Here is a 17,860-nt window from a genome sequence, read left to right as displayed (position 1 = left end):
CATTCTTTATTAGATAAACGGTTAAAGGATATGAATAGGTAGTTTTGAAAATGTAATCTATTAACAAGCCTATGAAAGAATTGTTCCAAATCACATAAATTTAACCAATGTAAGGTTTTACCTCATGGCCATTGGAATAGCAAAAACAGAAAAAAACCAAAGATGATTAAATTGTGAAGGGCACATGGGAAGACAGGCTTATGTACTATTGCTCCAACCATCCCTGACAACAATTTGGAATTAGTCTAAAAAAAAAACCCCAACCCCCCCCACTAAGCTGTATATATTCTCTGACTCAATAATAGCCATATATGACTAAGAAGTCAAAGATAAAAGGAAAATTTCCATATATATATGTATATGTATATTCACACCTAGACTCAGACACACATCCCCTAAACCAGCACTTTTCCTGAACTAGTTTCTCAGAAACTCAGAAACTAGGTCCCAGAAACTCAAAAATGTAACTCTCTGGGAAAATATTCTCTAACACTGGAGCTCAGTCTCCTCTGTCTCAGAGGCAGTGTAGTGTGATGGGAAGAACGCTGATCTGGGCTTTAGAAGACAAGTTCTAAAACTCAATTACTTAGCTAGCTATGTGTTTTTGGACTAGTCAGTTCGTCTCTCTGGGATTCAGTTTCCCTATCTGTAAAGTATGAATGTATACTTTCTTTATCTCATAGGGTGTGAGGACTAAATGAGGTAAAAAATATAAGCTGCTATATATATCTGAATTATTACTACTACTACTACTATTACTTTTGCTGCTGCTGCTACTACTACTACTGCTATTATTTCTACTCAGAGGTCTCTGAGAGTACTGCTTTTAGCAGCCACAGTTGCCTTACAGCCAGGTGATTATCTTCCTTTCCCCCACTTATAACACATGAGTGGCTTCCTGTTTCTCTCCTGGTGAGGGACAGTTTCCATCTCCTCTACAAAAGAACACATGTACACACACGTGCGCACATACACATGAAACTCCTCTACGGGAGGAAGCAGGAAACCAGTGTCGTTGTCACTTCAGACTGAACCTTTGGGATTGAAGAGAGGATACAAAGGATTTGGAAAGTGGGACTGTTAACGGAGCCCAAACCCTACAAGTTCCCTTGAGGATCCCTACTGGTCTGAGCCCAGAAGGGCTGTGGAGAGGACCTACGGGCAGTTCTATTTCTTAACCCTATTACAGATTTGAGTGAACAAGTGAGGTGGAGAGTTCACCTGGTTGACTGGGATGGAGTCTGTGGCCTTGTACAGCTTCCAGGCCACTGAAAATGATGAGCTGGCCTTTAACAAAGGTGACACACTGAAGGTAAGGTGGGATTGTTGTTGGACTAGGAAGAAGGAGGGACTGTGATGCTAATGGTTTACGAGTTCTTGGATCCCCACGGGGAAGATGCTTAGAAACTGGGTTAGAGCTGCCAAGACAGAAATGAGGCTTTGAGAATTTAGGAGTATTTGGATTTTGAATACTGACTTGCCATATAGTGCAGTAGAAGAAGCCTTGATTTATTCAGAATGCATGGGTTCTGGTACTAACTCTATTGCTAACTGGTCATGAGACTCTCTATAAGTCACCTCCATTCCCTAGATTCCTGCAACTTCATTAATAACATGATGGGATTGAACAAGATGGCATCTGAGGTTCTTCTCACTTCTGAAATTCTGTGAATCTATAACCTGATTTGTAGAAATGAGCTACTACTGGATTAGGGTGTGATATCATGAGAGATCTTAGAGACCATCTAGTCCATTTTGCAGATGAGGAAACTGAGGCCCAAGAAAGCTTGCCCAATGTCCCCTAAGAAGTAAGTGACAGAATTGGGATTTAAGGTATTCTCTAAATTTAAGACTGAAGAGAGGGATATGTTTTCTCTGTTAGAATTTCAGCTTCTTGAACTTTTTTTCTATTTGTATTCTTAGTGCTAATCACAATATTTTTCAGATAGTAAATATTTAATGTTTCATTCATTTGCATGCTATTGGTAAGATAGATGCTAAGAACTCAGCCATTTCAGTTGTGTCCTATTCTTTGTGATTCCATATAGGGTTTTCTTGGCAAAGATACTAGAGTAGTTTGCTATTTCCTTCTCCAGTTCATTTTACAGCTGAGGAAACCAAGGTAACTAGTGATACATGACTTGCTTAAGGTCACACAGCTAGTAAGTATCTGAGATCTGATTTGAACTCAGAAAGAGGAGTCTTTCTGATTTTTAGTCCAGTGCTCTAACCTCTGCACACTGCTAAAAACTAGGACCTACACACTAGCCTTAGGCTTTAGAATGCAGTGGAGGATAGAGTTACATTTCAGAGGTTGATAGACTCAAAGATTAGTTTCTGCCCTCAGATTCAGGAGCATCTGGATCAATCTTGACTGAACTGCCCAAACTAAACTGCTGCATACTACTCTATAGTCTGTATCAATGCCCAGTTGCTATCACAACTGCTGATTTCTCTGCCATTTTTTGATGGCACTTGAAAAGATTTCAGCAAATGGGAGCCATCAGGATTTAGGTAGAGAATTAGAAAGTTCTCCAAAAAGTCTTTGGGCTTCCTTTTTAGGCTACAGGAAAAACAAGTTTTTCTGGCTTGTTTGGGACCATGTACAGATTCACATGCCTTCTTCTCATTCACTATATTCTTTAGGAGGCCGAGTATTTACTGAGCAGGCTGAATTGTGAATTTTCTTAGGGTTGATCTATTTCTCATACTGGACCACCATTCAATCTGTTAGTAAACAAAATTCTCCTTATAGCCTCTTAACAACCCTGTTATTATTCCTATTTTACTGATAAGGAAACTGAGGCTCATATACTTGCATATAGTCACGTAGTAAAAGAATAGGGATTTGAACACAAATCTTTTTTTTTAATTTCATGAATGTTTTCTTATTTTTTATTAAAGCTTTTTATTTTCAAAACATATGCACAGATAATTTTTCAACATTGATACTTGCATTCCCTTGTGTTCCAAATTTTCCCATCCTTCTTCCTACCCCCTTCTCTAGATGGCAAGTAATCCAATATATGTTATACATGTTAAATATATGTTAAATCCAATATATGTAAATATATTTATACAATTATCTTGCTGCACAAGAAAGGTCAGATCAAAAAGGAAAGAAAATGACTAAGAAAACAAAATACAAACGAACAACAACAAAAAGTGAGAATGTTATGTTATGATTCATACTCAGTTCCTACAGTCCTCTCTCTGGGTATAGATGGCCCTCTTCATCACAAGATCATTGAAAATGGCCTCAATCATCTCATTGTTGGAAAGAGCCACATCCATCAGAATTGATCATTGTATAATGTTGTTGTTGCCATGTACAAATATCTCCTACTTCTGCTCATTTCACTTAGCATCAGTTCATGTAAGTCTCTCCAGGTCTCTTTAAAATCATCATGTTGATTGATTCTTATAGAACAATAATATTTCATGACATTCATATACCACAATTTATTCAGCCATTCTCCAACTGATGGCCATCCACTCAGTTTCCAGTTTCTGGCCACTAAGAAAAGGGATGCCACAAACGTTTTTGTACATGGAACATAAATATTTTAGACTTTAGGTCCAGCACTTTATTCACTACTCTATATTGCCTCTCTGATCTTAATTCACTAAAGATCAATTTCAGAAAAGGGAAGCTATTTATTTTTATGACATAGACATAGACAGAATAAATTTAGTTGCTGGAGCTAAATTTTATGGGTAATGATCAGGTTGATTTCTTTTGTTACTTTATATGGGACATGTGACACATGTGACAGTGACGGAGCTCTAGACCTAAAGTTAGGAAGAAAGGAAGAAAGGAAATAAGTATTCATTATGTGCCTACTATGTTCCATAGCCCTATATTAAATATTTTTCAAATAGTAAATGCCTGATGTCAGATTTGAATTAGGTTTTCCTGATTCTAGACTCAGGGCTCTAGTTATTGCATCTTCTACCTGTTTATAAAAGTAAGATCTGAATTCAAATCATGCCTTAGATACTTTTTTAGCTTTGTGACTCTGGCTAAGTCAGTTTCCTCATCCGTAAAATGGGAGTAATAACAATCTCTCAGGGTTGTTGTAAAGATCAAAAAAGATGTTTTGTTCAGTGCTTTGCAAGCCTTAAAGTGCTATATAAATGCTCTTACTATTGCACATATCTGGCACTGATGTCAGTGCTTGAAATCCACCCTAGTACTTTCTTTTGTCTTGGCTTTCATGAATCTTGTAACTGGCTTTGGACCAAAAAAATTCAATTCTAGCCTTAATTTTAATAAGGAGCAGAGATTTTCATTCCTTAATGAGAGAGGAAGCTAATTTTCCCTGAAAGATGAAGCCCAGTGACTTATAATCACATTGAGCCAAGAGCTAGTAGTTGTAGTCAAGGATGTTTCCCAAGAGCAGTTTGATCAAGTGGGACAGAGGACTTTGGCTAAGAAAGAAAGGCTGAAAAAATCTTTTTTACTTCAAAATTCTGCGTTGCTTGGCTCATATAGGATCATAAATTGAGCTAGGAAAGATCTCAGAAGTTGTTTATTCCAACCCCTTCTTTTTTATACATGAGGAAACTGAGGTCCAGAAAAGTCAAGGTCACAAAGGTAGTAAGAAGCAGAATCAGTATCAGAACCCAGTTCCTAACTCTCTAAATTCCATACTCTTTCCACTACAATTCTCTGCTTTGCCTCCAACTCTGGCTTCATCTTTTTACCTTCTGCCCATGCTTCCTGTCAGATATTCCAGGCTGAAGAGAAAGTTGAACTACTCAGGTAGGGGTTAGAAGTGATGATCCCTAAAGTCCTTTTGGCTCTGAGATTCTCTGATTTTAGAATGACTTCTATTAGGCCTGAATACAATACCTAGAAAATCTCTTTTGGGAAAATAGAAGCCAGTTTTTCCCAATTGAGATCTGTCATGAATATAAACCCACCAGCAAGCTAGACAAAAGAGGAAACTGGGGATATTTATACTGCATGGCTTTTCCCAACTTGACAGATTGGAGTAAAAGTTACTTTAGAGCTTTCTCATATCTGGTTAGGTGGAAATTCCCCTCCAGTCTTGCCTACTTTACCACATGAAACAATAGCTCTGTGGGTGGCACTTCTGGCCACACCTGTGTGCAGGAACACACACACTCAGAAAAATAGAGAAGCATACTCTCACAAGTATGCAGAATAAGAATTTTCCAGCTGGATGGCTTCTCAGTAGCCTTTTTGTCCAACCCACACAGCAAATGAATCTTCCTGACAATTTGACAATTGGGTATTGACCCTCTGTCTGAAGATCTCTCAAGAGGGAGAGCATCCTACTACCCAAGGCAGCTTGTTCCATTCTGGGATGATTTTAATTTTTAGAAAGCATTTCCTTACATCAAATCTAAATTTGTTTCTTTGCAATTTCCACCCAATAACACTGCCTTTATTATCTGGAATCAAGTCTCTTTATCACAACATTTCAAATATCTGAAGGCAGCTGTGAATTCAGAGGCAGCCACATGGTTCAGTGAATGGAACGTTGAGCCTGGAGTCAAGAAGACCTGAGTTCAAACGTGGCCTTAGACAGTAGCTGTGTGATTCTAGGCAAGTCACATAACGTCTGTTTACCTTAATCCACTGGAGAAGGAAATGGCAAACCACTTCAGTATCTTTGTGAGAAAACCCCATAGACAGTGTGGTTCACAGGGTCATCAAGATTCGGACAATCACGAGCTCCCTTATTTTTGTCTTTTTCTAGGCTAAATATTCCCAGTTCCTTCAGCGGATCAGACAGAGACACATGCACAGACTGGTATACATGCAGCATATTAATACCTATAGAGACATATAAACAGTATATCACACAGGTACAAACATCCTTATCCTCCCCTCTTCAACGTGGAGCACATGATCTAACACACTCAGTGTAAAACATGCTGCTATATCCCCATAAACACATATATTTTCTCATAATTTTTGACTTTTTCCCAAAGTATTGAGATTGCCTTGAATCTCATATGATTTTTAACCAAGTGCTCAAAAACTAATTAATACTCCGACATACTTTACAGTGACTACGTCTCTCCACCCCCTAGTTCTTTTCAGTTCCTGTTTGCCTAACTTGTCAGCAGAACAATGGAAAATCCATCTGTGAATAAACAAGTCCCTAGCTGACTTCAAAGAGTTGAGTCCTTTCCTCTCAGTGACATATTGGCTTTATGCTGCTCATGAGCAGGGATTTCAATACCTCAGTTTATTCCTCAGCTGTGGTCTAGTCTTGGTTTCTAATTAGGGTTAGAGTGCAGATAAAAAGACCTGAGTATGAACCTTTTCTCTAAGCTTATTAGCTGTGTGACCATGGACAAATCACTTAAATTTTCTGAATCTCAGCTTTTTCTCTCTATCTGTAAAAGGGGAATAATAATACCTAAAAAGTTTGTTATGAAGCTCAAGTGAGATAATGCAAACTTTGATTTATTATATAAATTTGATGGAAAACTATTATGTGCCAGGCTCTAAAAATACAAAGTCAAAAAGAAAAACAGTTCCTTCCCTTAGGGAACTCTTATTACTCTTATTGACCTGGGAGGTAGGGTATAATATATATTTGGGGTTACAGGTTTGAAAAGAAATGTGAGCTGAGCAAATTTAGAGGTGCTGAGCTCCAAATATTCATTAAGATTATTATTATTTTTTTTAATGGATGAATATTTATTTATTTAAAAAATTTTTTCCCTGAGGCTGGGGGTAAGTGACTTGCCCAGGGTCACACAGCTAGGAAGTATCAGTGTCTGAGACCAGATTTGAACTCAAGTCCTCCTAAATTCAGGGCTGGTGCTCTATCCACTGCACCACCTAGCTGCCCCTATTTAAAAAATTTTCAATGCTATTTGATTTTTCTAAATACTTATAAATATAGTTTTCAACATTCATTTTTGTAAGACTTTGTGTTCCAAAATTTTCTCCTCCCCCACCTATCTCCTCTCCAAGACAACAAGTAATTTGATATAGGTTAAATATGTGTACTTCTTTTAAAAGTATTTCTACATTTGTCATGTTGTGCTAGAAAAATCAGATCAAAAGGGAAAAAACCATGAGAAAAAAACAAACAAAAGGTGAAAATATTATGCTTCAGTCCATATTCAATCTCCATAGTTCTCTCTCTGGATACAAATGGCATTTTCCATCCCAGGTCTATTCAATTGCTTTGAATTGCCTTGAATCACTGTATTATTGAGAAGAGCAAAGTCCACCACAACTGATCATCACATAACCTTGTTGCTACTGTGTACAATGTTTTCTTGGTTCTGCTCCCTTCACTTAGCATCAGTTCATGCAAGTCTTTCTAGGCTTTTCTGAAATCAAGAAATTGCTCTCATCATTTCTTATAGAACAATAATATTCTGTCATATCCATATACCATAACTGATTTAGCCATTCTCCAGTAGATGAGCATTCTTCAGTTTCTAGTTCTTTGCCTCTACAAAAAGAGCTGCTACAAACATTTTTGCACATATAGGTCTTTCCCCCTTTTTTATTATCTCTTTGGGATACAGACCTAGTAGTAACATTGTTGGATTAAAGGCATACAGACTATTTGTGTTCATCCTGTGGAAGAGTCTCCCAACATTGTATTGATCGTTCAGCCATAGTTAGACACTCTTGATCTTGTCCTTAACATAATGATGTAGTTTTTGGCCTTTTTTAAGAACCAAGAACAATGACCAACCAACTGGGGCAGTATACATTTTCAGGTTACAGGGAAAAGCTAGCATCTGGGAGAGATTTTTTAAAAGTCTTGTAGTACTTCAGCCAAATCTTAAATAAAACTAGAAATTCTGAGAGGCAGAGTTGATGTGAGAATACATTATAAGTATAAGGAATGAGCAAAGGTACGTGGCAAGAGATGGAAATATCTTCCATGAGTAAAAAGTAGGCTGTAGAAAGACTGAAAGAGAGAAATGGGAACAATGTCTATAAAAACATATTGGAAGATTTTAAGAAATTATTGCTATCTTTTGTTTTTATTCACTTATATTTTTAAATATTTACCCTTTCTATTCCTCCCAGAGAACCACCTTTTAAAATTTTAAATTATTTTTATTTTTAATAGTATTTCATTTTTTTCCAATTACATTTAAAGACAAATTTTAACATTCATGTAAATTCTTTTTTGAATTTCAAATTCTTTTCCTCCCTTACCTAGAACCATCTTTCATAACAAAGAATTTTTAAAAACAGTGGAAAGGGGCACTTAGGTGAACACATTGTGTCTATGTGGCACAGTAAACAGAATGCCAAGCCAGAACTCATTTTCCTGAGCTCAAATCTACCCTCAGACATTTCCTAGCTGTGTGACCCTGGGCATAGTTTCTCATTTGCAAAATAAGCTGGAGAAGGATATGACAAAAAGAGGGGAAGAATCAATTTAGCAAAACTAACCCACCAACAGAATCTGAGATTTTTTACAGTACGTCCATAATCTCCTACCTCTTCAAAGATGGGAGGGAAGTGTTTTCTAATATGGTGCTTGTTTCACTTTATTTCAATTGTTTATGTTGTCCTTGTTCTTTCTGCTCTCTTTGCTGTAGACTTTGTATATATAATTTCCCTGGATTTGCTTAGTTCACTTTGCAATCAATTCAAGCTTCCCCAGCTTCTTTATATTCATCATAATCATAATTTCTTTACAGTAATAGTAGTATTTCATTACATTCATGAGTTGTAATATGGTTAGTCATTCCCAAATTGACGGGCACCTGTTTTGTTCCCAGTTCTTTGTTCCCATTACAAAAAGTGCTGCTAATAATTATTTTGGTGGAGATGACAATTTTCTTTTTGACACTGACCTCTTTGAGTATAAATACCTCACAGAGATCTTTTTTACTCACTTTCTTAGCATGACTCCAAATTGCTTTCTGGAATGGTGGAACCAATTCATATCTCTGTGGAGGATTTAAAAAGCCAAACAGAGACATTTATGCTTCATCTTTAGGGGCAACAGGGAGCCACTGGAACTTTTTGAGCAGGGTAGCAACATGGTTAGACTTGTGTTTCAAGAATATCCACTTGGTAGCTATCTGGAGGCAGAATTGGAGAAGGGAGAGGCTGGAATCTGGGAGTCTAATTAGGAAGCTATTGCAATAGTATGGGAAAGAAATTAGGAGGGCCTAAACTAGGGTGGTGGCCATGAGAAAAGAGAGAATGGAGAGATTTAAGATATGCTGTGGAGGTACTTTAGACAAAACTCTTGAAACCCTCCAACCCCACCTCCCCTAATCTGTTTTATCTCTGCAACATCTTTCAAATCTAAGCATTCTTTCTTTTGTTACTGCCATCACTGTGGCTCTCATTACGTCATACTTGAACTATTGCAATAGTCTGCTGGTGGGTTTCCTTGCCTGAAGTCTTTTCTCAATCCAGTTCACTCTCCATTTTGCTACCAAAATTATTTTCCTAAGGTGCAGAAGTGAATGGGGCATTAGGTTTAGATTTAGGCTGGCTCGAGTTCAAATTTGGCTTCTGATACTTATTAACTCTGTGACTCTGGGAAAATCACCTAACTTTGCCTCAGTTTCCTGATTATGGGGATAATAATAGGTTGTTGTGAGGATCATATGAAATAATATTTGTAAAGTGCTTAGCACAATGCCTGGAATAGAATAGATCATTAATAAATGTTTATTTCCTTCCTTGGACTAGTGATTTCATTCATCTAGGAAATTCCTGAGATTTAAACTCAGGACTGCTTGATCCAAGGCCAGTTCTCTATCACCTGATGCCTCTCTTTTGAATTAGGTTCAAACAAACAATGGATCCAAAGAAAACATAGATACTCAAATAGGAATCAGAGGATGATTAGAATAAGAGGTTAATTCAGTAAGAGGGAGAGACCTGAAAAGCCTTGCTGTTCAAGTAGCCAAGGGAATAGGAAGGAGTCTGAGATTCTTAGAACTAGCAGAGAGAGAAAATAATGTGAAAAAAAACCTCAGTCTGGACCAGGGAAGAAGCAAATTAGAACAGAAAGAGAATCTAAATTCCTAAGAAGATCAGGCAGGAAGAAACTGACATCCAATGAGTTGTGATATCTAAGTTGAATTTTCAATTGTCTGAAAATGGATAACATTCTGGTGGCTGGATAGAGATCCTTTTCAGAGGAAATTCAATAAGTCTTGTTTCCTCACATGAATCAGTTGGATTCTGTGACTATTCTGTTTAATTGGAATTGCTGACAAAGGAATTCCTTTTGCTTTCAAGAAGAATGACTTGACAGTATGTGACTTTCATAGGAAAAGCAAAATTGACTGGGAGGAAAGAGATATGAATGATAAAAGGAGTAGAGACTGCATTCCTGAGACTATAGTCACAGAAAAAGCCCCAAGTTCTGGGATTCAGAAGAGGGGCTGGACAGGTATCATGGTACAGACAAGATCATCATCAAGGGACAAGGAGGTCTGCCCTCAACCTGCGTGGTGGGGACCCAGTTCTTTGCTTATCACATTATAACTGGAGCTCTAGACCCCCCAAAAAAGATCCATTTGAATCTGACAATATTTATGAGAGACAACCTGGCAGAATGGAAAGAGAACTGGACCCAGATTAAAATGTAATTGGTAAATGTTTAACAAAATAAACAACAATACACTATTATATAGATAAAGCTAATTTGTGGTTTTCTAAGTCAGTTTGCTGTCCACAAGAATTTGTTTCTATAAAAAGTTTGGCATCACTGCTTGAAACTCTTAGAAACTCAGAAAAGTTACTGATTTACATTAGTAAAGGAAGTTTCTTTACCAGGGAATTCCCTATAGCAGTGAAAACTCAGGTCAAGTTCCTCTTCCTAAAGTTATGCCAATCACAAGTGGTACTGAAAAACAAAAAACAAAAAACAAGAAACAAAAAAAAAACAGACCAAAAAACCCTACTGGAGATAAAGCCAAAGGAAAAAAAAAGAAAGAAAGAAAGAAAGAAAAGGAAAGGAAAGGAAGGAAGAAGTTGATAAATTTTACACTCATGGGCTTGATGAGAAACTCATCAAGGCTATTTGGGAATTTACAATCCTCAGTGATGACATGTGGGAGGAAAATGGTGCTCTTGCCCCAATTCTTGGTTTTTAGTTGCTTTTCCAGAAGCGCCGGTGATCCTCCTTCCTCTCTTAGCCAGATTCCACGGTATGCATCAAGATACATTTACAATAGACTTTGATCTATGATTAACATCATGACTAGTTTTATGGTCCAGCTTACAGAAGGATGAGAATTTAATATGTATCTTGAATTAGTGACTCTGTTGGAAACCAATATCATATTAGGAAAGGAGAAGATTCTGTAGGATAGAAGGAAAGTATTAGAGCCAAAGATCATTAAGTTTTCAGTGTGAGCATTTGTACCTTGGAATAGCAACCAGTATGAATTAGGATCTTTATTTATTGTTTTATTGATTTCTAGACTTAAAGTACAAATAATTAGTAGTTAATAAAAATCAAACTTAAAAGTGTGCAGCTATCTGCCTCCCCTATCCTTGCCATCCTGTTTCCTCAGTTTAGTTGTTACATTTGCCAGTATATATCTTTAATGACCCAAGAATTATCTTCAAGACCTTTTCTGCTTGGCCCTATAGGGCAGAACAGGAACAATGGACAGACTCAGCAGAAGTAGGTTTTAATTCACTGTAAGGACAATTTTCTGAACAAATCAGAGCAGAAAAGGCTGCCTCATGAGATAAGTTCTACACCATTGTGGGTCTTTAATGAAGGCTGGGTAACCATTTGGAGATATTATAAAGGGAAGTCTTCACTTTAGCAAGCTTTTATTAAGCATCTGCTATATGCTAGGTATTATAAACAGAGGATGAAAAACAGCCTTTCCCTGTATCATTGTTACATTCTACTAGAGAAGAAACAATACACAGATAAATCAATACAAAATATATAGAAAATAAATAGGAAATAATTGGAAGAAGTGCAACAATGGATTATAATGGAATTTAACTAAACCTTGACAAAATTAGTATCTAAAAGGGGAGAAGGCGAAGAGAGAGAATTTCAGGTCTATGCAAAGATGTGGAGGTAGGAATAGAATAGAATGTAAAGTGCCTAGCACAGGGCTGGGCTCACACATTGCCCTTACATTCTATCCTCAAGTTTACATTCTATGACTATATCATCACATAAAGGTACAGTCAGTCGGCATGTATGAGTTATTCAGGGGGGACTTGTAGCTCTGGTATGAGGGCTACAGAGTCCTTTTCAGGACTGTTTATCCTACTTTGATGTCCTCTTGCTGCCCAGCTCTCATGTATGACTCCCTTGATAAGATAGGGAGGTATTGACTCCAAGTATGTGAAGACTTACTGAGTGGAATAGGTGGATGTGAATATATATTTTTTTCCAATGAACCTCCGCTAAGGCAGAAGGGAAGGAGCAGTGAGGGATCAAGGGCTGTGGAGCTTGGTTAGTATTGGAGATGTTGGCTATCCACTTCATGCAGAGACACTGCCAGTTGTCTTAACTTTTATATTGCTATTGGATTTCAGTGTCTGAAAGAGAGTGAGCCTGATTGACTTTCTGCAACTCTGCTTCAAGTAAATCTAATTTCCTCTCAGAGTTCAAAACAATCAGTAGCCAGATGGATCAATGATTTTGCCTGAGGACTATCCAGTTAATCAACTGATCAACAATCATTTATTAATAAATTACTATGTGTTAGGCACTGTTTTAAGTGTGCAAAGACAAAAACAAAGTAGTCTCTGTCCTCAAGGAGTTTATATTTTAACGGCATAGAAAATGGGTTCTGAGGGCATATACATAAGGCAACCAGAATGACAAGAATCCCATGGCACAAAAATCAAGAGGCAGGTGGATGGAATCTGTGGCAAAAGATGGAGTGGGCATTAAAGATGGCAGGTGTCAAGCGGTGGTGAGAGCTCTTTTATCAGATGGTACAGCCAGTAGTTCTTCGAGGGGTGGGTCGTGTTGCCTGGAGTTTTCTGCCTTCCTGACAGTGTCACCAAGGGCCATTTTATCTCTGCTTTTGTAGCGTGTGGTCAGCATTACAATCTGTTTACTTGGACACTTGCTGGGACACTTATTCTTTGCATTGGGAAATTAGGTTTTCAAAAGGAAAAGTTTAGTTGAGGAGGCCTAAATTCTAGTCCTAATGGCTAGAAATTATAATGATCAATACCCAACTTTCTCTGGGAGCATTAATTCCTAGAATTTGTTTGAGACAGGAAAATTATAATATAGATCCATCTGGGAATAGAACTAGAAGAAATCTTAAAAATAATCTAGTCCAATTTCTTCATTTTGCAAAATAAAGAAAGTATGGAGAAGAGAGGCAAAAAGACACGCCCTGAGTCATACAAGTTTGTGATAGTCAGAACTGAAACTGTGGTTTTCTCCTTTCCAAGCAAATACTCTTTCTATTAATACACTGCTTTTTCTTCTAAAAAGGACACCTTGAACAAATCCACCCAAAATAAATATCCAGTTACAATGTCCAGATTTGGGAACTAGGAAGTTGATTACTTCTTGAGGAACTATTCTGTGGGAGGTGGGATAAAATAAAGAAGTTACAGCATGGACAAAAGTATTTTATAAATACAAAGCAACTCAGTTAATGCTCTACAAGTTTGTATTCAAAATTTACAATTGTGCATTTCCTCCAAGAATCAGTGTGGTTGGGGTCCCAGGCCAGCTCACAGAAGCCTATTTTAACCTTTAAAGGGTTTACCTATGCATGCTAGATATAGAATTAATAATACCTGGACTCAAATACTGCTCTTGACATGAATGTTGTGACTCTGGACAAATGGTTTAATGTCTATGAGCTTCAGGCAATGCTCTAAACCTTGATTTCTAAATTATAGATGGGGATGTAATGATAGATGTGTTGAGTAGTTTTCACACCAAAGAAATCATAGCTCCTTTGATGTAATGTTTATTCCTGAGAGGAAAAGTGTTGAGGATGAAAAGAGCCCAAGACTTTGGAATCAGGAGAAGTCTGGATTCAAATCCTACCTCCAACATTACTAGTTGTGTGAAGTTGAATAAGTCACTTCATTCTCTGGCCCTCAGTTTCTTCATCTGTAAAATGAAGATAGCAGCTCTATTTCTCAGGGTTGTTGTTTGGGTAAAATGATTCCATGTATGTAAAAAAACTTTGTAAATTAAACACATATATATATTATATGTGTGCATATCAGTTATTATTGTTAGCACTGGACTTGGAGTATGAAGATATTTTATTAGTTATAACTAATATATTGTAACTTCTCTGAGACTCAGTATCCTCATCTATAATAAGGGATAATAATGCTTATCCTACTTATCTCCTAATAGTATTGTGAAAAATGTGTGGTAAACTATACCAAGTTTAAGTAAAGTTATATAAAGGTGAGTAGTTAGATTACAATTAAATAACATTGTTGTAACCTTACTGTAGAACCTAATCTAACTAGAACAAAGATTTATAGTTAGAAAGATCTTCTAATCCAAATCCCTCATTTTATAGTTTATATAGGAACAAACTGACTTCTGAGAAGGTTCAATGGCTCATTTGGCGTCAACCACCATGGATAACAAGGTGGCTTTGGAAAAGTTTGTTCGGAGTTCTTAAAAGTAGAAAGGTGCAATAGTGGGAATGGGACTCTCCTAGCTCCTAACCACTGGTGGGGAGGCACTCTAGAATATTATGGGATGGGAACAGAAAAGAGTTATTGGAGGTAGTGAGTGGGAGGAAGAATATAATAAAGAATCATCGAAGGCCAGAAATGGGATGGGTCTTAGAAACAATCTAGTTCAATCTTCTAATTTTGCAAAATGGAGAAATTGTGGTGGAGAGAGAAAAGAATACATGCCTTGAGTAACACAAGTCCATGACAGACCAAAAATTGAAATCATTAAATTATAGGACTCTAGAATCATCGATTTAAGGACACAAATGATCTTAAAGATAATTTTCAAGAGTTCCTCACTTTTCTGTGTCATAGATGCCATTGGCAATGTGGTGAAACCTATGGACTCCTCAGAATGTTTTTAAATGATATAATGATTATGAATTGTGTCAAAATACAATTATCAACAATTTTTTTAAGTTCTCATAATTCAGACTGAGAATGCTTGATAGATTGATCGTCTTATTTTTATAAATGAGGACATTGAAACACAGAGGCTTATTCTAGAACTTCCTTTAGCACCAGGGCCTCCTTGCCAACTACTACAATCTACTATCCTTGTGACTTGCTCACCCTGGAATATTCTTCCATGAGATTTACTCTCCTTATTTCACTGGTGAATTCCTTCTAGAGCCTCCATTTTGTGGAAGGACTTGGGTCCGCCTGACTTCATTTTCTTCCTGGTTTTGTTATAACTTTCTAGACTTTAAGACTTTCTGTGCCTCAAAGCCAATTACTTTCCTCCCTTCATCTTTTAGATCCCTTCTGTATGTTATGTTTCCTATTAGAAAGTAAGCTCTTTTAAGGCAAATTTATTTTTGCCTATATTTGTATCCCCAGTGCTTAGCTCAGTGCTCAAAACATAGCAAGTACTTAATGCTTATTTCCTTTCAGAGAAAAGTAGTGACTTGATAAAGCACAGGAAGGAGAGAGGAAACCAAATATTCTGACTTCAAATTTTACCATATAGTCTCTATTGATCATACCCTTTACTCTTGGTACTAATCTGCTATTCAATCATCCTCAATCATCCTTTTTCTTTTTTCCCCTTCTAAGAGTTCTAGATTTTGTTCAACCTATTTCCCTTTTTACTGGCATTTCTGTCGTATCAGACTCACCAAGCTGTTACCCATCTATCTCCTACCCCAACTGATCATTTTTTTTTTAAGTCTTGACATCCTTTGGAATAAGCACAATTTTTTCTCTACTTTACTCTTCTGTCCTGTCCCTGGAACTCTTTGGAAAGTCACTTAGTTTTTTGTCTTGTTTTATTTTGTTTTGTTTTTAATTGATAGTCTGTTCTCTTCATCAAGGATGCCTTTGATATGTACATAGATTATTTTAAGAAAAATTGTATGAGAATTGAAGTTTGAAAATCATTAAGAACCACCCAAAGAACAATGGAGAAGTGTAGAGTGGGCCTGATGCCCATAGTTAAACAAGAAATTATGTGGAGGAAATGGTGCAAAGGAAGTTGTCAATGACACATGACAAAAAGAAAAAAAACACATATAGGAGTGAGAGAGACAGCTAGTAGACAGTCCCTAGGATGTGAAGGGAACCAAAGGAAACTGCTAGTATGGTGGGTTGACCTCCTGTGCTACCCTTATGGAAGGATATGACAAGAGAGTCACACAGGATGAGTAAACTGAGATAAATTTAGAATCATTAAGATAGAGATTGTTTCATTCTTTATATTTCTATCCCCAGGTGTTTGGTATATAGCTGGTGTTTAATAACTGCTTAATGATTGATTAATTGGAATCTGTATTATTGGAGGGAATTCCCACGTTGATGAGATCCCAGATTTTACTAAAGTTTTGGAGTGTAACTATATAAGGGAGAGAGGCTTCCCCCTCCAACCTCAGGTATACCTCAGGTATAAATGATGAAAGTTAACACATTTATGAAGTTTGAATTAGACAACTGAGTGAATGAAATGAAAAAGGGGATAATAGGAAGAGTGACCTTTAAAAGTCATTTCATTGAGTCTAAGAAAGAAAAACTCATTGTGGTCTTAAGATCTCTATAAATTCCAGAGTAGTTAATGAAGTTAGTAGTGACATAAGTGGTCTGGCTTTAAATCCCCGTCTACCTATCTTCATATTTCCCCCTACAGAATGCAAACTTCTTGAAGACAGGGCCTGTTCTACATATCAATATCCCCAGAAATTGGCACAGTACTTGATATAGAGTAGGTACTTAATAAATACTTATTGTCTGATAGATTGTTCTATTTCTTCCCCTTGATTATGAATTCCTTGAAAATCTGGAATTGAAAACTATAATTAGCAGGGAATTGTTCAGGCTAGCATCTAGAAGCATAGATTTCTTCCTAGAGATGCTAAGCAACATAAGGTCCATGGAGGTTCTTGAGATGTAGAGGAAGACCACAGGGGAGCGAGAACAGCCTCACCCCCCCCTACACATTCCAGGCCCAAGCTAAAGCTCTTAAGTATCCACAAGCTGAAACCTATTGAGGGTGCAATTAGGCTAGTACATGCTCCACTCTCATCCTAGTTGAGTTGTCTGAGGTGCTCAAGCACCTAATTACATCTCTGCTCCAATGTATTCTTCCCTCCTTTTAACTTATTCAAATCATTCCTATTTTGAGACTGGTAGAGGGTATGGTGAATGGAATCATGGACCTAAAATCAGGAAAACCTGTCTTCAAATCTAGCCTCAGATTTACTAGATGGGTCACCTTGGAAAAATCAATAACTTCTGTCTGTTTCAGTTTCTTCATCTGTAAAATGGGAATAATAATAGTACCTACCTCTCAGGTTTGTGATGTGCTCACTTTGGGATTAAATTGGTTCCGGTCTCTTATGTACAGATTCTGAACATGGAAGATGACCAGAACTGGTACAAGGCGGAGCTGCATGGTGCTGAAGGCTTCATCCCAAAGAATTACATTCAAGTCAAGCCTCATCCGTAAGTTTATCCCAGCCCTCCTGACTCACTCTAGCTCAGGCTTCTTACAGTGGCCAGCAGTAAAATGGTACAAAGCTTCAAACTTCTACTTTTTTTTGCATTTTATTTTATTTTAATAGCGTTTTATTTTTCCAAATACATGCAAAGATAGTTCCAACATTCACCTTTGCAAAACTTTGTGTTCCAAATTTTTCTCTCCCTGTCCTCCATCCATCCCCTCCCATAGACAGTAAATACTCCAATATAGATTAAGCATGTGCAATTCTTTAAAAATTTTTT

General features: G+C 37.2%; 1 protein-coding gene across 1 annotated transcript in view; it reads left to right on the top strand.

Annotated features, from left to right (window-relative positions):
• Window positions 1-922: 922 nt before the first annotated feature.
• GRAP (GRB2 related adaptor protein) overlaps window positions 923-17,860 on the top strand; it is a 70,250-nt gene continuing 53,312 nt past the window's right edge. Inside the window, exons 1-2 of the mRNA XM_074281711.1 lie at window positions 923-1,312; window positions 17,484-17,581. Of these exons, the coding sequence (XP_074137812.1) occupies window positions 1,235-1,312; window positions 17,484-17,581 (176 nt within the window). The 5' untranslated portion in view covers window positions 923-1,234. The remainder of the gene's footprint in view (window positions 1,313-17,483; window positions 17,582-17,860) is intronic.

Source organism: Sminthopsis crassicaudata, chromosome 1, assembly GCF_048593235.1.
Source record: "Sminthopsis crassicaudata isolate SCR6 chromosome 1, ASM4859323v1, whole genome shotgun sequence".
NCBI classification, from domain to species: Eukaryota; Metazoa; Chordata; class Mammalia; order Dasyuromorphia; family Dasyuridae; genus Sminthopsis; species Sminthopsis crassicaudata.
This window is presented reverse-complemented; position numbering and strand designations above follow the sequence as displayed.